Here is a 25,560-nt window from a genome sequence, read left to right on the forward strand (position 1 = left end):
CAACGTTAACACGATTTGGGTCAACCATATAGGTGACCTCTATATATATAATATTTATTTTTTTCATAGTTCTACAGTTTCCTGAACTCAATATCGTCTACCTTCTTGCTCCATGTACTTGCGTTCCGGAGCGGTGAGATACTCGTAACTCAACTCGAACCATATCTAACTGCCAATATCTAAAGAACATAACAAAACAACGGAATTCAGTTTCTTTTCTAAGTATTGACTTCAAGAAGACGATACTACGAAATATTAAATAATGAAGCAGCTGAGAAACAAATATCTTAAATACGTACAAAATAAATAAATTAATAAAAATGTAAATAAAATAAAAAATGCTACCACAAAAATACGTCATTTTGCTCTTAAGACTGCGTAAAGCTATTTTATTTCTTATTTTGTTTTATTATTATTATTATTATTATTATTATTATTATTATTATTATTATTATTATTATTATTATTATTATTATTATTATTATTATTTTGAATGTTATTTTAAGAAGAAAAGAACAAAATAGCCTTTATCCCTAAACCCGAGATACTCGCCGCACTCGTAATTATAAACACAATTAGATATGATTTAAATAATTGATCACCATTTTAATGAGGTTTCTCAAAACCATATAAGGTATATTTCTATTGCATAAAATGTATACTTGCGAGAGATATCAAAAAGTTCCTGCAATCACCTGAAAGAAACCAACTGTCCATATCTATCAGACCATCATGGCATTAGTACTTCTCAACGTAATCGCTGTGGTTCATGACACCGTTTTGCCAGCGAGCATTCACCTTGCATGCGCCGTTTTTGTATAACTTTGCACTTCTTCAGAAATAATGACATCCTTGCTGTCAAAATCGCGTCCTTTGTGTGAACGCTTCATTTCTGGAGGAAAAAAAAAATTGGTGGTAGGTCCAGTGAACGCGGGCAGCAAGGTAAGATATATATGCTAACTGCACTGCCTTTGCTATGGATGCATTGATAGTCAACAGCAGCACCATTTTGCTAAGCATTCCTCGACGTTTGGTCTTCAGTTCCTCTTGTATCCTAGCTAAGCGATCACAGTAATATTAACTAGTGATAGTTTGACTCTTGATAGGTAGTCTGTCACGATCATAGCCTTACAGCCCCAAAACATGGACAGTATCACTTTGGAGGCAGACTTTTACAAATTTTTCTTTTTTCAGGGGCGGGCGGAAAGCGGTGTTTCCACAGCTTGCTCATTTTCTTTTCTTCGTTTCTTGGCCGTAAAGGTATACCCAATTTCCATCTACTGTGAGTCAAAAAAATCCTCTTCATAACGCTTACAGTGATTCGACATTTTTCTTGACGTTCTTTCTTGAATTGTCTTTTACAAAGGGGTAAGCAGCCGTAGCACCCACTCTGCTGACATTTTCTAAGAATGCAGTTGGTTGTGAATTATATTCAGACGGATCCATAATAATATCCATTTTAGCCACAACACTTTCCATTATTATTCCCTTGTTTTACAATATGATCTTCACTTTCTTCATTACGACAGCATACATAGTATGAGAGATGGTCTCATAGATCTAGAAGTATCCCAAGTGGTTATGTGTTTAGTTTGAAATCGCCGTTTCCACCTGGATACCTCTCATAGGATAGATTTTTGTTACCATAAACTATTTTCATCTTTTCGTGAATTTATTACGCTGATCTTCCCTGGAGATGCAGGAACCTGATAACGTATCGTGCCTCAAGTTTGTCAATCGAGTGCACCTTGAGTGCTGTATCTGTAAAATAAATAAAGAAAGAAAAAGTATCTCTATGAGTCAATATTTTATATCCTTAATTTAGAATAGAAAAAGTATGTCCGAGGGAGTTGGTAGCTGGTCACCTGGGTGATTGCACCAACTTTTTTATACCCCACTTGTATCTACTATAACGCTGAAGTATTTATTTTTCTTTTATATCTCTGAAAGGTTGTAATCAATACACTAACATCCTTTCATCGCATCAGAATTTTACATTGTCTTTCCTTCATGACACTAAAATATCCTCTTTTGAATTCACGAACAGTTAAAGTTCAAAAAGAATTTCTTCTCGAAAATTCAGTACTGCTGCTTCAGGTATCTTTTAGGTCCTTCACAACACAAACTAATATACTGCGAACTACACTAACGACTGGCCGCAGATTTGACAACAAAAAAGTCAGGTGCTATCGATATATTATTCAATCTGGAAAGAAGGTGTCTCAACACATTTCACTTATTTCGTGTCACTTATAAATTTAAAAAAAAAAAAAGAAAAGAAAAGAAAAGAAATTCATCTTTATTTCTTGAAAATCAAACTTTTAGGAAGAGGGGAAAGGGGGGGAATCTTTTAATACATTCTGTTTTTACTTCCATTTTAAATCTCCATTTCGTAGCGAACAACGGAGTTATGATCTTATTTAAATGTCAGGCTTAGATGCGCATTAATATTTCTGTTGATATCGCAATATGTATGTTTTCTTGTGACTTAATGAACCAATAATAATCGTTTTTTGTTTGTTTATGGTCTAATCAAGACGATGAAAAAAAAAAAAAAAAAGACATGCCTTTGTCTTAAGTACGAAAGGCTTCACCACGCTTAAAAGAGAATACAAAACTTAGTTTCACGAAATTTTCACGGATTTCCTTTATAGTTTCTCCTGGTGAAACTACAATATTCAATATAATTTCAGGGACCGCTTATTTCTGGGATTCCTGGTTCGATTTCAGTTCGCGCCGAGTGGGCCTTGTGGCAGACAAATACTCTGTGTACGATATTTCTCGGCATTCTCCCGATTCCTTCCACACTTTTCATTGAACCAATTTTTTCATTATCATCACCGCCTCCTTTAGCTTCAGTGCATGGTATGAATATTTGACTGTATTTCCAGATAATTACATGATACTGGCAAACAGATACACACGCTTGAAAGTCTGTTGAATTGCAAAGAGTGGCGACAATTGCAGGAAGTCACATTGGTCAAAAATTCAAATTTTACTGCACCAATTAGTACACTAGGTAAATGTTCTTCTGCCTGTAAGGATAAAATTTTAGTTTTACCAGTGTAACTTCTTTCAACTGATTGCAAATGAAATGAGATATTTGTCCCGTTGAAGCAAATGCATTCCATAAGTAAACTTCACCAAAATACCATCAAAGCGGCTCGACCGATTTGATTTTTTTTGGGGGGAGGGGGTTACAAATATACGCATTTGGCTTTAGAAGGTCTATACATAGTCAATTATCGCAGAACAGTTCTTCACAAGATATGACGCTCTAACTTATTATTATTATTATTATTATTATTATTATTATTATTATTATTATTATTATTATTATTATTATTTGGTGATGGTGAATAAATTTTAAAACCTTTGTATGTTGATTAGTGTTAGGCCTTCTGAACTTTAAAAGTTGTGCGTGTGTCTATACAGTTTAGACCTTGTACACTTTACATCTTCTAGAGTGAACACCACACATATTAATTTACTTCAATACGTTCACCTCTGAACTTAATCAAAGTGCTTCTCGTTAAGATTTCATTATATCAATCTATCAGAAGACTCCAGTGAAATTTAAATTGACTTTAAAATTACATAGTCACAATACAGTATTTGAAATAAAGTAAGAAAATACCACAGTTTCGAATGTTACGAATCTTAGGTGTTTCGAATGTTATTTCAATGTTTACCTAAACGTCCCATACATTAGGTTTTCATTTTCTCCAAAATAAATATAGAGCTCCCTTGGGGTTATATGCTTAGAGCACGCACCGTTGATACAGAAGATTTGGGTTCGATGTAAGTGTGAGAGCTCATGTGGCTCGGACCCCATGTTAAGTTGTAGGTGTACTTTTCGTATAGCCTTGGTGCTGAAAGGGATGCTAAACTTCAATTCAACTAATAATTATTTCCCAGATCTTACGTTTTATATCCCTCAAAACATTTAGAGTTGTAGAAAGTACTTCGAGTTACTCAAGTTTCATTTGTAACGTTATCAAATTATCTGTTTAAAAATGTTCATAACGTTCGTAAATTTGAATACTAAGATTAGAGAATGCACTGATTTGAAAACTAACCTTTCTGACTCAGCCGGTTCATTTGACGTTTGCATACACTCTTGTACATTATCTACCTCCCCGTTCTCTTCACGTGTTGATGACACATACACCAAACCATTTTCTACTTTCAAGTCTACATACTCCACCACTTCATTTGATGTTTGCATATGATCTTGTACGTTGTCTATCTGCTCATTCTCTTCATATCCCGATGACATACACGCCAAATCACTGTCCACTTTTACGTCTACAGATTCAACCACTTCAATCGCAGAACTTTTTCCCTCACCAAATACAACATCGCTGGCAATTACTATTTTGTCGTCTGGATATCTACTATTAATTACTCGAAGAGATTCATTAACACTAGGGTTAGATATTTTATTCTGAATGGAAATGACTTCAACATCTTCCACCAAAAATGACGTTGATATGTAATCAGATGTTGAAGAATCACAATCATGATCATCATCAAACTTCGTGTCAGTAGATGAATATGTGAGAGTAATAACCTCTAACTCAGAGATACCATTATGATCTCTGTCAGAGTTTTCCATTATCATTTCGGCTTAAACCATTATACTTCCTGAAAATATGAACAAAAAGAAGAATTAGAAAAGCAGAGAACAAAAATCAAACTATTCCCACACACACACTCACACACACACATATATATATATATATATATATATGTAAAAATTGATAACCATTTTAACGGATTAAAATTACAAAACTAACATATGAAAATATAAGTGATTAAACTAAAAATTGATGTCAGAAAAAGTAATAGAACATTAAAATTACCTTAAAAATTAATTTATTAAAGTTAAAAATGAAAATATTCACTATTACGCAGAGAATTTTCTTGAGCTGTGATACACAATGTAAAAAAATAATAGATACTTCGGAAAAATTACTTCATTATTACGGAAAGGTACAAACTGAAACAAAATTGATAATTCTCGAGCCTTGTGCAAAGAGTATTTAAAAAAAAAAAAAAAAGTTTTTCAGAAATTTCAATTGTAAGTTTAAGCATATTGGTAATTTCTTGAGACATTTTGGAATATACAAGTTCATAACTTGTTCCGCTTCAAGGTATACAGTACTTTTGTTACGTTTATATTTCTTCACTTATTTATTTAAACGGATCACGACTCCAGTGATAAAGTGACTATATTACTTTCTTTTCTATCCATTCTTAGCCGCTGTTCAAGTATATCAATTATGATGGGGGAGGGGGGAACCCGCTTTTTCCTCGCTACTCTGCGGTCACAAAAGAGACTATTATAACGATATCGTTATATATACTTTTTAACCAGCCCTCATATTTCCAATCCCAATTCTTGGAACTAACACCTAGCCAGCCGATATTCGCAGAAGAGCGAAACAGTGGAATTTTTCTACCCAGAAGGCGCCTCTTTCCTAAAGACATTTTAGCACCTCTCGCTGAACCGTATTTGGGAAGGTATTTGCTTGTCTCCTCACTCACACCCACGTAAAGCTGAATTCCCAAGTAACGGCAGTGGATCATAAGTCATAATGTGTATTCTTGATAATAAATATTAATTACTTACACTATTATGTACTCAATATAATTAATGTACTCTTAATCAAGTGATAATCAATTATTTCTTATTATCAAAACAATTATATAAAAACTAAATGTTTTGTGCGAACTATATATATATATATATATTTTTTTTTTAACTTCAATAAGGTATTAATGAGCCACCATTGTGCCAACGAAGAGAGCAGCCAGGACTTGGCGCGGACAGTGCAACTAAAACATCGGAAGAGGATGGAGCACTCAATAAGCAAATCTCACTTTTAGTGAATAATACAAGTGCTAAAGGTTTCAATACAATTTTTCGTACTAAGCTCACCAGTAACGTTTACACATGAAAATATGTCAAAGTTATCTAAGTTATCATCACCAATAAAATAATGCAACGGAATTGTCTGTGCTAGTTAGAATGGAACCAGCATGTGGGAGAAGCAAAAGGAACCCAACAACCTGTGGATGGATTTCTCATTTTTGTGATCAATGTTTGTGTTTGCCGGTCAACTAACTTTCGTAACCGTAAATACGCGCGCGGAAATATCAATATTCGGTCGTCGCGTAATACGGGGCCACATCATTACAATTTGAAAAGTATCTTAGTGCCTATAAAATGTAAAGTGCCACCATATGTGAAAAGTTTAAAATACACGTATTAAATATATTTTGTGTGAATTAATGAACATACAAGTGACGTAAAAGGTGCATGCTATATAATATTTTGTGTTAGAAGATAAGTATTGTGCATGTATTTTATTTATTATGTTTGCAGTTTCAGGAGTGCAACACGTTCATATTGTCTTGCATGAAATACAAAGGAAATATACGTCGCACCCAACGTTTCCCGAACACTGACCGCATACTGGGTAACCACGAACGTAACAATCAGCTGATCCAGCTGAGGTGGACGCAGGGAGTAATCACGAACACGGTACATATTAAAAGTCCATGGTTCGAATCCTAAGTTTCATCAGTTTAGTTCTTAGTTGGTTAATATTTACTTGTGGGTTGGTATCTTGTAGTCCAAAAGTCTGTTTTCTTTCATGAATCAGTACAAGGATGTTCACGGATTAAACCCGATACCATTAAATCTGTTTACTCAAACCATAGCCAACAGAATCGAACCCCAGTACTCTTATACTATGTACATAAGATTAGAGTTTAGTGTCTCTTTTATCATCGAGGTTACATGATATACGGACCTGTAACTTAACACAGGACCACATGAGCTCCCGGAGGGAATCAAACCGGGTTCTCTCGCGCCGAAGACGCATATGCTGATCAGGTAACCACAAGTGAGGATCACAAAGAGAGACAGAAAAAGAAAAATGAAAAATTTATGTGAGGCCTGTCTATGTTCGTGTTGTATTGATCAGAGAATATCAGCATGAAAGCTTTGCTTAACTGTGATATTCGTATGACCACTCTACTCCTCACCACAGTTTTCGTAATTCCTTCTGGTAGGTCAGGCCGAGTTTTTGTTTTTCTTTTCGCACTAGATGGTTCCTTCTGTGTACCTAGAGCTAAGGGAGGCCGGGATAATAAGAGACAAAAAATATTCTTGCACTTGCATTGATTTCTTGAGAAACTAGAAAAAAATATATGTGATTGTACTAAAAAAAAGGAAACCTGCTGATGTATTAACACATTTTTCCAATTGCTTTCTCACATCCAAAAAATTCACCAAAAAATTTTGTTAAAGCCAGTGTCTCTTATTACCCCCTAAGGGGTAATAAGAGACAGGGCTCTCAGTACTCATATACATAGAATAGAAAATGAGTAGTGGTTTAAGGAAAAGCCTTCAGACAATTCTGAATAATTTACTTTTTTCAGATCTGAAATATGTCCATATGTTCCCGAAATATCGAGATTTAAAAAATGAAATTCAATAGTTCGTTCGGAAAATTTATTTACCTGAGTATTAAATATCAAAAACCATTGAAACAAAGTATAGTTGCGTTTTAAGGAATTTTGATACATCATGGATAAAACACTACCAAATAAAAAAGAATTCTGACAAGAAATTTTCTGGCGAATGTCGAAAATGAACTTAAAAAGTGCCTAAATTCTCAATGAAGAAAAACACTGCATTTGAAAAATAGTTTTAGCTGACTTAAATGGATTGAAAAAGCTATTAAATTGTAATCATACAAGAAGAGAACATTGAAAAATGTTATAAACCTATTGTTGACCAAATTTTATGTAAAATGTAGCCCATGTAAAACTACATTTTCGAAAAATATGTAAGATGAATATTAAATCTTTTACGATGTACAGTCGAACGATCACATGAAAAATGTACAAAAGAGTTCGGAAATGTTATGCTAGCCTATGTAAACTCCAAGTTAACAGTTAAAAACCTCATAAATGTAATTTAAACTTTAGTGTAACATAATTGTAGCAGGTAGGCCTTATTAATTATCTTAGGCTGGACCACTTAAACAAACATAGAAAAGATGTATAGGCCAAAAAAAACTGCTGGCATATAGACATGAGTTTAACAAATATTAAGAATAGTCCTACAAACACCTAGGCCTACCAAAAGAAGAGGAGTCATATTTAATCTTTCTGTTCTGGTTTCAAAAGACCTTCACTTTGCTATAAACACAAAGATTTTTTTTGGAGCTATCCTCTGGAAATCTGGAATGGTCCATTTCGATTTCCATCCAGTTTGATAGGTCCATAAAACACAAATTTGGAAGTCACTCTGAATGTTACCATAGGCAGGCCAATTGAAACCACTTAGCACTTTTTTCAACAATTTAACCTTGCACGGTCCTTCATCTGGAAAAGCAATAACCCTCCCAATAAACTAGTCAAGACTGTAGTACATGGAGTAATACATTTCTAAGCAAGATTCTGCTCTGGTTGGATCAATTTCTCTTGGCAAACTTTCACCAGTTGATGATGAAAGTAGTTGATCCAAAGCATATTCTCCACTGTCACTATCTATGCACAGACTCTGACTGAATTTCCAGAGTAGGAATTTTTTCTATTTACTTTCTATATACAAAAAATAGCAGGTTATACTCGGCACATGCGCTAAATAAACATAAAGTTGAACTGGGGTAATAAGAGACAGCTGTAAAACTGAAAAAGGGGCCGTTGCCATAGAAACCACCGTTTCCATAACAACGAATCCTGTCACCGCTCGTCAATCTAAAACTGATAAAGGGCATGAAAGAAGAAAAGAAAGAAAACTCTGTAACAAATGTGATGCATGGAATAAGTCGTGAGTGGGAACCCTTCACCCCTGGTGGGGATGTTCATGAAGCTATCAGCTTATGTCTAATCATATTGGAATATAATATCCATTTCTTAATTTCGAACATACTAGGTTCGATCGAAATGAGAAAACTTTTTATCGGACTTCTAAAGAAAATAAAAATCAAATGAATACATGACCGTGTTTATTACATATAGAATTCCCAGTCACGACCCCCTTTTCAGTTTTATTAAAAATAGAAGAAGAAGAAGATGAAGAAAGGAAAAGGAAGATAGAAGAGGAAAGAGGTAAAGTAAGAAGGTGATAAAGAGGAAACTGTTACTGGATATTTTGAGAGATATGATAAAGAAAAAGTGAATAATTATCGAATTGGGATCATTTCCAATAGCTATTGGGTGAATGTTTGGTATTAAGGTGATCAAAGGTAGACACATGTTAACCCATACATCCCAGATCTAGATCCATTTAACCCCAACTACCGAATTATCCCAATCTAGCTCTGAGATAGATGAGAAAGTTTAATTTAACCGTTTATTCAATATTTTCAGGAGTTCTAGACTAATATCCAATATTTGAAAAACAAACAACGAAGTTGATGGCATGTTAGAATCGACCACAGAAGAAAGAAAAAAAAATCAGAGTATCACATATTTGTCGAAGATTTTGACTTTCACAGTTCTCCCATGATGATCATTCGTGCGGGCTATTTCCATCCTTTTTACTTCTTTCATAGAGCCAACTTAAATTAAGTTAGTATTGACATTCAATGACTTTAATTGCTAACTACCATTAATTATAATAAGTCACACATATATGTCAAAATAATTGGTGCACTTAATACTAAACCTACATTTCACTCACACACACATTCATACAGGACAATGTATACTTCAGGTTGTATTTAGTTGAATTAAACTAACCTAACTACATTTCTATAGACATTTATTACATTTCGATAAAAGAAAACTTAGTTTGACATAACAGGAAAAGTTTAATACATGACAAGAATGTTTCATAAGCATGCACAGAAATCTGCTACTTTCGACAAGATCAAATAACACATTTCTCTTTCTAGATATATTACAAGTTGGATTACATAAAAAAAAAAAAAAAAAAAAATTCGACAAAAGACGAAAGACAAAAATAAAGAAAAAAAAAGAATATTCAAATGTCAATATATTTAAGATTCAGTGCAATGAATACATATCATTGCGGAAAAAAAGAAAGAAAAAATATAATTGGTTAATCATTCTTTAAAAAAAAAACACTTTAGTAGCATTTTATTAAGTCTCTGTTCCAAGAGGAGACATTTCGACAATTTTATGAGTCTTTGTTCTCACGTCGATAATAACTCCTTTTTCAACTCTCTTTTTTCACTATGATTTGTGTCCATGAGAGTATTTAATTGTTTTTGTTTTAACTATAGACAAATAGTTGCTTCATATTATATATATATATATAAATTTCTCATTTCGTCACTTGACGCACTTGGTATGCATATTCAAAGTTTATTCAGTTTAAAGGAAAATTATCGAATCCAGTCACAGACATTGGGAACATATTTCCATATTCCTGTATTCACATTAAATTATCAACCAAATTTCAGTTCATTGAATATCACTAATTTTTTTTTTTTTTTTTTTTTTTTTTTGTCCTAGTATAGATCGTGTAGTCAAAGATTCTAGTCACTGAATAGTTAGGTTTCCGATCGTAGGGGAAGGATTTGTTTCATAGTTTACTGATAAAAGATTCGTTGGTGAGGCACACTGTTTCGTAGCTTACTAATTTCACTATGATCTCGCAAAATAAATTTGGATAAGGATTAGGGTTATTTTTACTTTTCTTACGACCTGCTACTTGTTTTATTTACATGCAGTATTTAACATGATATTCAACTTTAATAGTCACAAACATCAATAACAACTCAACAAAATGTAATTTATTACAATTTACGCGGTAATACTATATATCACAAATAGTTGGTTAATATCGGGTGTCAAAAATCTATGGCAACCTAAAACAACCAGGGTAAATACCGAGCCCTTTACATACATACTCGCATATATATATATATTCATATTACTCAATATAATAAATTTCACTTTAATATCCATCGTAGTATTTCGTCGACATTTAAATTCTACATAACCGTTTATATTCAATAAGTATTCATATTTTATTGGCTCAACGACAAAACAAAAACCCTGACTATACAAAATTATCTTTTTCTTTCTCATAAGGTTGCAACATTGTACTTTATATGTAAACCCGATAATCAATAATCATTCTCAATTTACTAAAGATCCGCGTATAAAAAAATAGTTGGTGTTATTTAATAATTTGACATAAGAGGTGGAAATACAACAAATAGAGCAGGCACGTAACTTTTCAAACTATGTAAGTACATATATATAGATGTATATACAGAGAACAAAAAAAATCAAGGTTATTTGAAACTAGTGGGCCCAAACTACTAATACATACACACTATATGACCAATCAATAGAAAGAAAACCAGAAATCAGTCGTCAATGGGTATAATTTGTACGATCAATGAATAACAAGTAAGTTTCTAAGAATCTGAAAGCATAGTGTACCTTCTCGTCAGTTTCTCCCGTGGTGGATTGAATATCGCGAAAATGGTCTGAGTTGTGCTGCAATACCTCCACGAATTGCATCCCTCGATGTCTCAGTTAGTACATACGATCGAAATAAGTTATATGAATATTGTATGTTTTCATGAGTTTCAGAAACCGGGGGGGGAGGTTGAAAAATTAAAAAATAACTCTAGAGGAGAAGTAGAAGAAGAATAGGTAAAGAGAGAGAAGACAGAACACTACAACTACGAAAGATAAGTGGTCGAATTTGCGTATACAACATATTATAACCAAATATTCTCTTTTATGCCAAAAGGGGTTCGGCTTACTCAATTACGTAACCTAGGGGGCGCCCTGCTGCCAAGGATGCAAGTCTGTGTCCATCAGATCCCAATCCCACAAGAATTTGCTTGTAAGATTGAAATCTGAGCCCTATATCCGGCCCAAACCAGCAGGATAAAAGGAAAGGGGGAAGGGACCAGGTAACTGCGTCCCCAATTTTGAAATCTCTAAGTAAGTAAAAAAAAAATATTCGACCCCCTCAGAAGAACTAAGAAGGTTCAAGGACAGTATAGAAACTAGAGTAAAGTAATAGCTAAGATATCCCTAATGATACTTTGCCAAAATAAAAAAAAAATTAAATAAACTGAATTTTGGATCGGTGATTCCTATTGCCAAACTTCACCGATAGCTCCCCTTCGCAGAATGCGCTAAATTCTGAGGCATCGATTAATTTCCATCACTATCTAGTTTGAAAACTGAGAAAAGAAATCGAAAATATTCAAGGGGGGGATGGGGTCGATGCCCGGGTATTCATGAAGCTATACCCCTTCAAAATTTCTAAAAGGGGTAACAAGAGACATGCCCTCAATTGACCTGAAATGCAATGTTTCAGCATTTTTCAAAATTTCACATCAGTCTTCATAATCTTAGTCACAAAGTTACAAAGTAATCATTTCCACATTTGTAGCTCACTTTTCACAATAAAATTTTATTTTAAAACAGTTACAAACTTCTGTGGTAACTTCAAAGTGAAGGTATTTTTCCATAGCGTGACAACAATATAAAAACTCATATTAGTTTCTAAGTGCTATTGGGATAGGAAAGTAAAGGTATTGACGTTGCCATTACTTACTTTTTTTTATAATTTTGATTTGATATTTAGGGTATTTTTTGGCCGTGTCTCTTATTACCCCGGTCTCCCCTATTTATGTTATTAATAGTAATTTATCTAAGCGGCATCAACAAAAACACAGCATAAATACTTTTAGGCTACAAAACAGTATCGTAGCATTTGTCTTTTAACGGAATTACTAATACTTTTTAATGCCTATTCTCTTGTCATATATAAATTTTATGCCTATCAAAGATCTTTACAAAACAGCGTGAAAATTTTAAGACTACAGCACTGAACTTAACCCCTATATACACTTGCAGAGATTTTTTTTCTCTTTCCAGTGATATTTAAATATGGAATTCTGTGACTTAACACCTTTGCACAAGCACTTGACAATTAATAAAGAGTAAAATTAAACTAGTTGAAAATGCTTCAAGTGCATTGCCAGAACGAACTTAAAAAGAATTAAATTTTTTCATTAACTTTTACAGGTTTTATTCTAAATGTTCTATGTACTTTATTATTATACCTCCATTAAACAATCCTTATAAAATATATATTAATTTATAATTTCCTTGAGTACTAAATTTTTTCCACATTTTTGTTTAAGAGTTCTGTTAAAACGTTCTACGACCATATTGTTTTGTTTTACGAAAACACATGGTCATAATGGAGGGCTCAAAACTGAAAAATTAGCAAAATATAATTTCTCTATGACTTACGGTTAACGAGTTATGGCTACTTTAAATCTCCCGAAATCGGAACTTTTTTGGTCAATATCTCGGAAACGGTAAGTCATAGAGAGTTGATATTGATGTTTGTCAATACCTAAGATGATGGTAAATATTTTGATATGAATAGTAACTAGTGTTCACTGGCCAACCGGGGAGGGGAGCCATCCAAAGGGGGTAAAGAGAGGTTCAAAATACCCCCAAGAATAGTGCGTCTCACAAATCACTGGCGTTAGAGATATGGAACTCGACATATAAAACCTTCATTAAAAATAAGGGAATACATGTTTCAGCGTTTTCGAAAAGCTGTGTCATTTCTATAACATCCCAAGTAACTGTTCTTTATTCAGGAAGGGGGCCACGGTGGCTCAGTGGTAGAGCGTTCGCCTCTGGTGTTTGGGGTCCTGGGTTCGATCCCAGCCCTCGCCAAGTGAACTTTGTGGTGGACGAACACCGTGTGCGTGGGTTTTCTCGAGGTTCTCCCGTTTCTTCCCACTTTCTACATTCCACCATTTCATTCATTACTCATCATCACCGTCTTCTTTAGCTTAACCGGCATAACCGTGGGACGTAAAACTCAAAGATTTCATTTCATTTGTTATTCAGGAAGTGTCCAATATGAGGATTCACTTAAACTGAAGATGTGAAATTCGGTATATGAACTCTTAAGTAAAAATAAGAGAACATGTGATTCAGCATTTTTGAAAATTTCGTTTCTAGATTGGGAAAAGTGGATAATTTCTTTTATATTGAAATTTCTCTTTATTTATTCACCTAGTATGCTGAATATGGGGAATAGCTTTAAGTTTGAAAAACGAAATTCGGTTTATAAATTCTTAAATAAGAATAAGGGAATACGTGTTTCAGTGTTTTCGAAAATTTTACTCCTGAGAGGGGAGGACCAACTTCTATGATACTGAAGTTTCCCTTTACTTATTTAGAAGGTGCCGAATGTGGGGAGTTGCTTAAGTTAGTGATGAAAAACTCGGTTTACAAACTCTTATATAAAACCGAGAACATACGTTTGAGAGTTTTGGAAAATTACGATCCTAAAGGGAAAACTTAAGTCGATTATACAAGATTTTTTTTTTTTTTTTTTTTTTTTTTTTTGGAAAGTGTTCAATATGTAGGTTTGTTTAAGTTGAAGATATGAAATACAGTATACGAGGTTCGACAATACAGTAATGAGACTAGTTTTTTCCTGCCTAAGGTAGAAATCCTGCAGCCTGCTACCGCAGGCAGTGTATATCCTTGGTCTTTCCTCACCACAATCGCAAATGACGGGCACCTACAATGTTTCCATCAGAAGTAGCAGCTTCAAGAGTGAAGTTGTGTGTTTATTCCTCGTCACAACAATGAAATCACGAAATACTGCGAAGCGCTTTCTGTATTAAACTAGGTGAGAATGCCGTGGTATTGCACGGGAAACCTCAGAAGGCTTCTGGAAACGAACGTATTATCAAGAGCGAAAGTGTTTCGTTGGCACAAAATGTTGAAAATAAATATCGCAGTGGGCAATCAACAGCACGAACAGACGGCAACACAATCAGGGTGAGTGAACTTGTGAGAGCTGATTGAAGATTAATCGTGAAAATGATTGCGAATGAACTGAACATTAATCGGGAAACTGTTCCCCTGATATTGACTGAAAATCTGGGAAAGGGATAAGTTCGTGCCAAAATAGTTCCCAAAAATCTCACACAGCTAAAAAAGATCAACGGAGAACTGTAACTGCTGATCTGTTGGAACAAATGGAACTGAACAGAGAATTACTGAACCGAGATATCACTGGTAATGAATGTTAGTTTTTTCGGTACGATCCCGATACGAAACGCCAAAATTTGTAATGTAGCGCCAAGACCAAAGTAAGCGTGCATGTCGAAACAAATGTGAAATGTATGCGTGTGTGCTTGTTCAACTCCATTGGTATTGTGCACAAAAAGTGGTTACCTTAAGGCCAGACAGTAAACCGACATTACTACCAAAAAAGGAAAAGACCTTGAAAACAGGTTCATCCAGACATTACCGATAACTGGATCCTGCATCACAATAATGCACCATCTCATACTGCATTATCTGTTGGGCAGTTTTCAACATTGAATATTCCATTGCAGTGCTACAACAACCTCCTTATTCACCCCGATATTGTTCCGTGAGTTCCAGAGATGTTACTAACAATAGAAATGCCGATGGATTGAGGGCGTGCAGACACACGTGTATTACTTTGAAGATGATACCACTGTAGTTGGTTAAATATTTAACATGGATATCCTTCGTTTTTCATTATCATTTGGCCATGAAACAAACACCTGAGAGGTATGCAACCCCTATATACAATTATGTGGTGTTGGAACGTATAGTGTGTAGGATATGATGCTTTAGTTTTTTTCTCTTTTAATTTGAACACTTCCAGTGTACGCGTAAAAATGTAATAAAGAAATAATGGCCATGTTTTTTAAATATTCAATTAGAACTGGACAATCTACATAAAATTTGCAATCGTTCAGTGAAAACGTCATCTTTCTAGAGCCTGTAGTTTCCGAGATCTCATTGTCGAAAGGATTGGCCACAAACATATAGTCTAAAAGAACTCCAAAGATGGCAGCACAGTTCATTTGCATTGATTTTTGGAAAAGGTTTATTTAAAGTACACATACTTTAAAATATTTGTCTTTGTTAAACGTGAAACTACAAATAACCGTAAATCAAAGGTTTGAAATCAGAAGTGGAGTCGTCGAAGAGAACAGACGTGTCTTGGATTAGCTCTGAGTGATCAGTGTTTCCATCCCAATGGGCATTACAACTCAACAGTGGCGCGCTGCTATAGGCAGGTTCAGTGCAGCATTCGAAATGAAAGTTTCGAAGGGAGAACTTGTAACAACGGAGAAATATAGAAGTGGGAAGGCGATCTGCCTAGCAATTGTGCTGATAGCGCTGTTGATAGGTAACATTGAAACAAATCCAGGGCCAGTGAACAAAGCTCTTGAACAAAAAATAGAAGACATCCTTCAAAAGTTAAATAGCATGGAACTGAACGTGAACAAGATTGGATTAATTGATGCAAAAATAGACAAATTACAGTCGAAGTTTGATGACCTTTCAAAGGAAGTGAAAGATCTAGAAGCAAAAGTGGCTCATTTGCAGGACGAGAACAGTGATTTGCGACAGAAAATTGATAAACTTGAAATGAAGTGTGACTATAACGAAAATCAAAATCTTATCTTCCGAAATGTGCAGGTCAAAAGTGAAGGCCTGCGACCATCATGGAAAGACTGTGAGGCGTCTGTGAAATATATTATAAAAAAAAAGTTGGGGATTAACATAGAACATGATGACATAGAACGTGCACATTTCTTAGGTAGGGGGCGTAAGCAGTCGGATATAGTCGTGAAATTTCTGCGGTACAAAAAGAAAGCAGAAATTTGGAGGCGAAATCCAAGTTGCTGGGATCCCATGTGTATATCCATGAACAGTTTTCAGAAAAAGTGCTTGCTGAAAGACGATTATTGTCTGAAAAACTACAAGAGGCAAGGAAGAAAGGAAGGTACGCTGTGTTAGTGTTTAATAAACTGAAGATTGAAGGGGATATCTATCGTGCTGACACAACAAGTAACAAAGTGTTTAAAATTTTCCGCGAAAGTCGTAGCAGTGATGAAAATAATAAGAGAAGTGAATTTAGTGCTAGTGCTAGTGCTTGTAATAATTCTGTGGTGTGTACCAGTAACGAAGATAAAGGTGAGAGTGTGGATAGAGAAAAAGTGCGTGGGGTTAGCAACACTGAAAACAGCTTTCAAGAGAAATCCAAAGGCGGAAAACACGGAAGGTGGATGGCACCTCGGGTACAAAAGGAAGGCAGTGTAAGGCGGGGCAGGGAAACAACAGGACCCTCGCACTAGGGATGCAGCTCAAGCGCCAAAATACATAACCGGGAAAACTGCCATCAGAGACAACAGAAGCCAACATTTCCAGTAAGTAACTATTCTTTTGGTAGAATCAGTCACCCATCAAAAGCAAAACATCAAAACCAAACATTTTCTTTGTGCTTTCAAAATGTCAATGGCATGCGTACTAAAGCCAGTTATTTTCATAATGCTGTTTTATCTAACTCTTATGACTTTATTTGGCAGAAACTTCTTTAACGACAAATTATTCTGACTCAGAATTCTTTGATGATAGGCATGTAGTCTGGAGGCAAGATAGAAATATTGAACTACAAAAAAAGACAAAGGGTGGGGGCGTATTGTTTGCTGCGCTTAAAAAGTATAATATTCAAAAAGTAAACAGCTGGGAAACTAACTTCGAAAGTGTAATTGTCAAACTGGTTTTGAACTCAATTACCGTATATATTTGTACTGTTTACATAGAGGCTGATTCACCACTTCATATATATGAGTCGTTTTTTGAATTTGTAAAATCAAAATGTCCTGTGGGTTGCACAATTCTTTGTACAGGGGATCTGAATCTACGACAAATAACTAGTTCAAATTTCGGTTTAATGACGTCATCAGCTAAATGTAAGAGTCTTGACAATTTTATGTCCCTCTTTAATTTGATTTCAATTAATAATATGCCTAATAGCAATGGCCGAACTTTAGATCTTGTTGTGACAAATCTCTCAAAAGTAACAGTTCAAAGAGAATGCGATCCACTGGTAATAGAAGATAAACATCATCCTCCCCTTCTTATTCAGTTTACAGTATTGTATTCAACCAAACTTAAAACAGTGCCTAACACAGTAAGTTATAATTTTTGGAAAGCAGATTTTGAAAAATTTGGAAAGCAGATTTTGAAAAACTTTACCGAAACCTATTAGCTGTGGATTGGGGGATGCTGCAGAATATTAAGGATGTCAATCAAGCTGTGGATCTATTTTATGAAGTATTGTATCAAATATTTGATGATTGCATTCCCCGTAAAAGAGCAACTAATAAAATCTACCCTACATGGTTTACCCCGAATATTATTAATAAAATAAAACGTAAAACATATCATCGTAAAGAAAAGTCGTCTCAGTGTAGGCAACACTAAGTACATGAAGAGCAATTCCGTCAACTGCGTAGGGAAATTAAAGCAGAAATAACTGCTGTTTATAAAGAGTTTTTAAGCAGCACAGAAGATACATTAAAGAATGATCCGAAATTATTATGGTCCTTCATTAAAAATAAATCGCGTCACTTGTTTTCTGATCGCATACAGTACAATGGTCACGACCTTACTGATGATAAGGCCATAGCTAAAGTATTCGGGCAACATTTTAGTTCAGTCTATGGCTCCTTAAGAGCGGACTATGACGTATCGAGCATGTCTCTAAATGATCGTTCTAGTGCTCTTCTTGATATATTTTCACTGCCTCTCATATCCGAAAAAGAGATAAAAGAAGCAATAAGGAAGTTGAAATCGAAAACAGCAAGTTGCCCACCGCACATTATGAAAGGCTGTTCAGATATATTCTTACAACCTCTGAATATTATATTTAATTTGTCTATAAAAACATGTATCTTTCCTGAAAAATGGAAGGAGTCAGTTGTGTGTCCAATATCCAAAACGAACTCAGCTAGTAACATTGAACAGTTCCGACCAATTTCTATCTTATCTGCGTTTGTCTAGGTGTATGAATATATACTGCATAAGCGAATAATGGATCATGTTAAACCTGCATTATCTGTCAGTCAACATGGATTTCTGAAGGGCAAATCTACTGTATCAAATCTAGCACTAATAGCAGACTAAATTTCGAAGGAACTTGACAAGCAAGAACAAGTAGATGTCATATATACTGATTTTTCTAAAGCATTTGACGTCATTGGCCATTCTCTTAAACAAACTGGCATCATTAACTTCTCGAAATCAACTCTGCAATAATTTCCTTCCTACCTTCAAAATCGTAAACAAACTGTACTGTATCGTAATCATAAATCTCAAATTTTTCATGCAACATCTGGAGTCCCTCAAGGCTCGAATCTGAGACCTCTACTTTCCATTTTAGCGGTAAATGATCTTCCTGAGTGCTTTGAATTTTCTAGAAATCTACTCTTCGTTGATGACCTTAAAATATTCAACAGAATTAAAACCATTCAGGACTGTTTAGAACTTCAGGCTGACTTACAAAATCTTGAAATTTGGTGTAAAAACAATAAATTTAAGTTAAATGTTCGTAAATGCAGATATTTAACATTCACTAGAAAAGAAAAATATATTCAATATAATTATTCAATATTACGGTAAAAACTGAAAAAGCTTGATTTTATACGGGATTTGGGAGTTATTTTTGCTCAATATTATCCTGTATTCAACATATTGAAACTATTTGCAAAGAAGCCTACAAAAATATTGGATATATTTATCGAGTCAGTAAAGATTTCCAAAATGACCAAACTTTAATTGTGCTGTATTATGCATACGTCAGGTCGAAATTAGAATATTGTAGTAATATATGGAACCCTAATATACAGAAATACTCATTCTTGATTGAGCGTACTCAAAATAAGTTTTTAAGGTTTCTTACACTTAAGAAAACAAAATTCTACCCAAAATTTGAAAGCTACATTAACCTTGTTGCAAATTTTAAATTTGAAACATTAGAACTCAGGAGAAGAAATATTGATTTATTATTTTTATACAAACTCTTTGATGACAAAATACACTGTCCTGATCTGAACGAACAAATATGTATCCAAGTACCATCCACTAAATTGCGCACTGCTTAGAAAAATACTTTTTTTTTTTTTTTTTTTGTATGACAGCGAAAACAAACATGATAAGCAGATCTCCTATATGGAGAATTAGTGCAACCTACAACAGGTTAGTTAAAGAAAATTTCAATTTTAATGTACTGGCAATGGATGTAAGTAGTTTTAAGAAGTCTATTAATTCTGTAAGACAAATGTAATTATCAACAAGTTTTATTAACCTATATAATCTATATAACATATATACTATGTAACACTGTAATTAGGCCTGTGCCTGTTGTGTTATATGTCAATAAATCAAATAAATCAAAAATTTAAACGGTTAAACTCAAATACATCTCAATCATTCAAGAGCTTATTTTCACCTTTATTCTTTTTGAAAAACATTATTATTTTATTTAAATACGTTTTCCACTTGTAAGTTTTATATAATACATTTTCAGACAAATAAAATATCTTTTTTTTTTATGTAAGTTCAGTAGGTAAGTGTTAAACCTTGTATTGTTTGTAATCTTGTTAAACAATACAAGGTTTAACAATAGAAAGTAGTCAAAAAAAAATTTCCATCTTTTTTTTCAGACATTCTTTGTGATTTAGCTTGTTTCTTTATTCGCCAGTTAACAACAATTCTATCTACAACACCTTGAAATCTCTTCACTCATTACAAATTAGAGGAATCAAATCCAGAAAGTAGTCAAGTTTGTTAGTTTCTGATGTAGACAATTCTTTTGGCATGAACTAGGTGTTTCTTGGTGTACATTACAGCCTTATGAAATGTTGTTATTTTTTCTGACACCATCAACCGTTAATACCCTCTTCCTTTACCATAACTTCCTCAAAAACCTTCCACAAGTCTTAGGAAGGGTTCGAACCACTGATCTTGGGTTTGGGTTTTGTCTCTTTTATATTTTCCACGCAGCTTACCATTCGACTATTTTATACTGAGCGTTTTAATTTTCTTGCTAATTCATGCCGAACGACGGAAGAGAAGTATCCATTTCGCGTTTTTTAAAAGCCATTTTCGAAGATTTACTCATATATATATATATATATATTATATATATATATATATATATATATATATATATATATATATATATATGCATGCGAAACTTCATGTTATGATATTGTTATTACAATACTGCACCAACGTGTATAAAATAATTTCATGGAAGAAAAAGAATGTTAAAACATTTATGAAAGAATGTTAAAATGTTAAGTTTGGATGATTCCAGGTTTGAAAGTTATTTTTTTGATTCGTACAGGGATATGTATTGGATTAAATAGCAATATAAATAAAATATGATGTAGATAATTAGATACTAGATAAAGGTTGTTGTTAAACACGAAAGCGACTATGGATTTTAATATTGATCTACCTCAGAAAAAAAAAAAAAAAAAACGAGAAGCAAACAGCAAAATTCCTTATTTGTTTTCTTTGGCGCAAGTGGGAATGTTACTAAGTGCGAAGTGACGTAAATATACATAAATATAAGCTACTGAACTTCTAATATAGAATACTGTTATAAGAATCTTCTCTCTCTTTCAGTCGTCGGTTTCTATAATATAAAATGCTTAAGGGTTCACATGAAATGAAAATGAAACAAAATATTTCAGTTTTACGTCCCACGAATATGCCGGCTACGTGAAGGGGCCGGTGATGATGATATATGAATGTAATTGTGGAACGAATAAAGCAGGAGGAAACGGAAGAATCTCGAGAAAACCCAGAACACGGTGTTTGTCCACCACAAAGCCGACTTAACGCTAGCTGAGATCAAACCATAGACTACACACACCAGAGGTAAACGTTCTACCACAGAGCTACTGTGTCCCCTCAAGAATTCGCATAATGAAACATCAGCATTATTCTTGCATTTGAAATAATTTAATTTATCTTCCTGGCAAAACGAAGAATTACCATGAAATTTAGCTTAAAATAGTACTTTCTGAGGACGGGGAGAACACCAGCGCTTATGGTGTTTGTCCACCACAATGTCCACGGACTCCATGCACCAGACATAGATGTAAGAAATAAATCATTACATTATTTATAAAAATTCATAACTTCTACATGATCTACTCATCGTTTGTATGCTTATTTTGAATACTAATTACAGAATAACTTGCTGACGGACTTACAGAAAATAAATCGCAGAAATTATTTATTTGTTTTCCTGAAAAGAAAACACACACACACACACATATATATATATATATATATATATATATATATATATATATATATATATATATAATTTTAAGAGACCAATCTAAAACAAAGAAAAATAACTTTTCTTACGTGCAGCAAGATTTATTGAGGCTTTGGCTGATTTTTAAAATATATAAAACGATAATCATGCCTGTTGTGCTGTATGGTTGCGAAATACGATCGCTTACTTTGAAGAAAAAACGTAGACTGAAAGTATTTGAGAATAAAATCCTGAGGCGAATATTCGGACACTAGAGGAACGAGAATAAGGAATGGAAAAAATTACATACTGAAGATCTGCATAATTTATACCGTTTACCAAACATTATTAAGGTGATCAAGTGTAGGAGGCTAAGGTTGGCTGGTCAGGTAGCCAGAATTAATGAAAATAGGAAATTTTTCAAAATTGTAACTGGAAAACGACCATTAGGAACAATATTGCGTTTGTAACCAAATAGCTTGACGAACCCAAATTATAAATTCGACACTAATCAGAAGTGCTGGCTCCAGAGTTCTTCTTCAACACGGCTCCTCGAGCAGTCCACCAAACACACAGAAGGATCTTATTCTGGTGCAGTGCTGGTTTCGGCTGTTTTGGGACTGGTTCATGGCATGCTAACAAATGATGATGGTACCGTGGAGCTTCATACAGGATCCACTTCTCATCACATGTCAATACCCCGTCCAGAAATGGCTCCTTCCTCAGACGAGACGGCAAAGAAACACAGGTGTCTTTTTGCGTCCCCTTCTGGTCCGGAGTCAAATCATGTGGGACCTATCGACCCGTTTGTAGTGCTTCCCAAGTTGGAGATGCTGCCGAATGGTTCCTCCACTCACTCTGAACTGTAGTCCCACTTTCTCACATGTCTGGCTCAATTGCTGGCTGAAGATCTATATTTTGTACATGTGTTGGTCTTCCGGCACGTGGTGCGTCTTCGAGTGTTTCGTCATCGCCCTTAATCATCTTAAACCACCGCTGCCCTGCCCGCGTAGACACGACACCCTCACCAAAGGCATGGCATATTTTTCGAACCGCTGCAGCGGCGTTTTACTCCAGTTTGAAATAATATAGCATGCACGCCCTTATGACGCTGTATGGAGGCCGTATGTTCACATGTTCACTCTGTCGTTACGCAAGTTCACGGTGTAACTGAACTGCCACAACCACAGGTAGTATATTGGATATACCCACACCAACAACTGACCTTCGCCTTATCTCCATTCGCATTCACCTCATGGTGTGAGCGTGAAAAGAGCATAGACGTCCACAAAAAGTGACAGAACTATCTTGGTTACCTTCGTAGAATTTCATACAAAAAAAAAAAAAAGACTTAAAATGGAATCGAACTCACGACCGTACGATTTGAACTTCAACAGTTTGCCACTAGGCTAGCTCTATCTAATGAAATATAACTTGCTTTTCAAGACAATGACATTCATATCCATTGCAAACCTTTTTTTTTTCTCCATTGTCTTTTATTTTACTACGCAAGCGAGAATTCCGTTCGATTTATTTTCGTTCCTTTTATTCTTCTTTTACATATTGTGATGTTCTTTTACATATGAAAATGAACATGGCAAAACGAATATGTAAATACATACTTTTGGAATATTCTATTATTAAGTATTTCAACAATGTTATTTTTTTCTACACTTAATACCATTCCAACAAGTCTTATACTTAAAAGAAGAAATCAATACATCTGCACAAGCTTTCCTGATTCCTAACGTTGGCTTGGAGTTTCGGTTTACTATTTTCCGAAGATACGCGAAGCTGGACTTTGAAAATGTTTACGTCTAAACAGCAATAAAGAATGCCGTCACCCTTTATGGAACAGTGTGTACATACAAGAACAATTTTGCAAAATAAAGCAATCTAACTTTGTCATATCATGCTCAAATGAATGTAAAAGTCGTAAAATTAAAGAATTTTACACACCTTCTATCAAAATTTGTTGAATCATGTTATCCTGTTAGATTTGTTCTTGTAATAACAGCTACTCAAGTAAGTATACAAGAATTCACTTAATCTATACTAAGGTCTGTATTCTGTTCTGTAACACATTTTCGTGACTCCAAGGAAACAGCAGTAACGACGAATAATTTCGTTAATATATGCAAAATTTACAGGTGAAAAAATGATATTGGAAGGGAAACTTTTTGTCTAAGTATGATTCATATCAGCGACATATCACCAAGGTTAGTAAGGGAATCAGACTTCAGAAATGCACATTATGTACTATGAAATTCCCTACAAGAAAAATTTTGTGAGGAATCAAGGATAAAACTTTTAGCTCTTTATGGTCAACATTATTTTTTAATTTTAAGTTTCCAAAGTTTGAATAAGTCACAGGATCGCGTGAAATGTGACAAATATAATCAAAATATGGCACTAAATGAATAAAGAAGAAACTGATGATTTTGTGTGAAATACAGCACATGAGGTGTCTCTAAGGAACGATACTGTGCCAGTATCGGGAAAACAATGTAAGTTAAAAGAACTACTGTATTTTAAATAAAATTAACTGTCCCTGCTATGGCCTCAATGACCTCTCAACCTTAAACCTTGTGTTAGTTGCCTGCCTTCCCTTGTTGTCACTCCTCATTATCTTACATTTCTCGCTAGGTCCTGGGATATCCCCTCCTGCAAACATCCCAGTGAAATACTGATGCCGGTTTCTTAATCGGTTTGGCTCAAATTCTGCTCAGAATACAGTGATTTATTCTGCCAACCTACGGTAAAATTGCACCAAAGAACGCAATAGTTAAAGTCAGTACGTGTGTATATAGTGAAAACTACTTCTTTACTGAGATCTCTTGTGGCAAAGAGCTTAGCGTACGCGCTTCGATTCCCAGGGAGAACTCATGTGGTTTTGATCACACATTACGCTGTAGATCCACATCTCACACAGCCTCGTTGCTGAAAGGAACAATAAACTTTAAACCATCAAAAGTGAAACTGAAATATTTAACGTCCGACATGAACTTTAGGCTAAGGAAGACGGATGGTCAATAAAAGTGAATGATTATTGAATCGCCGAATGAGAATACGGAACAACTATATACGTAAACTTTAAACCTATTCGCAATCCGCATCGAAACGGTGAGATGAAAAACGTGACGCACTCTACCACACGACAACAAGCTACTAAATTATTTCCTATTCTCGAGGCAAACAAAGGAAATCCAAGTAACTAAACAAATTAACAAACATTGTTTTTACAAAATAAAAGTAAGAACTAGGTATGCAATAATTGCAAATTGAGGGTGAAATGATCGATCTTCATTAATTATTCATAGAATTTTCTAGCGCATCAATTGTTTTCGTAAACGAATATGACATGCAAATAGTTGAATTTGTCATACGAT

General features: G+C 34.5%; 1 protein-coding gene across 3 annotated transcripts in view; it reads right to left on the reverse strand.

Moving 5' to 3' along the window:
- Positions 1-25,560, reverse strand: part of LOC145690639 (uncharacterized) — a 49,549-nt gene that overhangs the window by 15,915 nt on the left and 8,074 nt on the right. For all 3 annotated transcript variants that reach the window (XM_081765723.1, XM_081765724.1, XM_081765725.1), the window contains one exon: positions 4,080-4,647. In XM_081765723.1, the coding sequence (XP_081621849.1) occupies positions 4,080-4,624 (545 nt within the window). In that variant the 5' untranslated portion in view covers positions 4,625-4,647. The remainder of the gene's footprint in view (positions 1-4,079; positions 4,648-25,560) is intronic.

The sequence above is a fragment of the Thermobia domestica genome, chromosome 7 (assembly GCF_964235325.1).
Source record: "Thermobia domestica chromosome 7, izTheDome1.hap1.1, whole genome shotgun sequence".
Taxonomy (NCBI): domain Eukaryota; kingdom Metazoa; phylum Arthropoda; class Insecta; order Zygentoma; family Lepismatidae; genus Thermobia; species Thermobia domestica.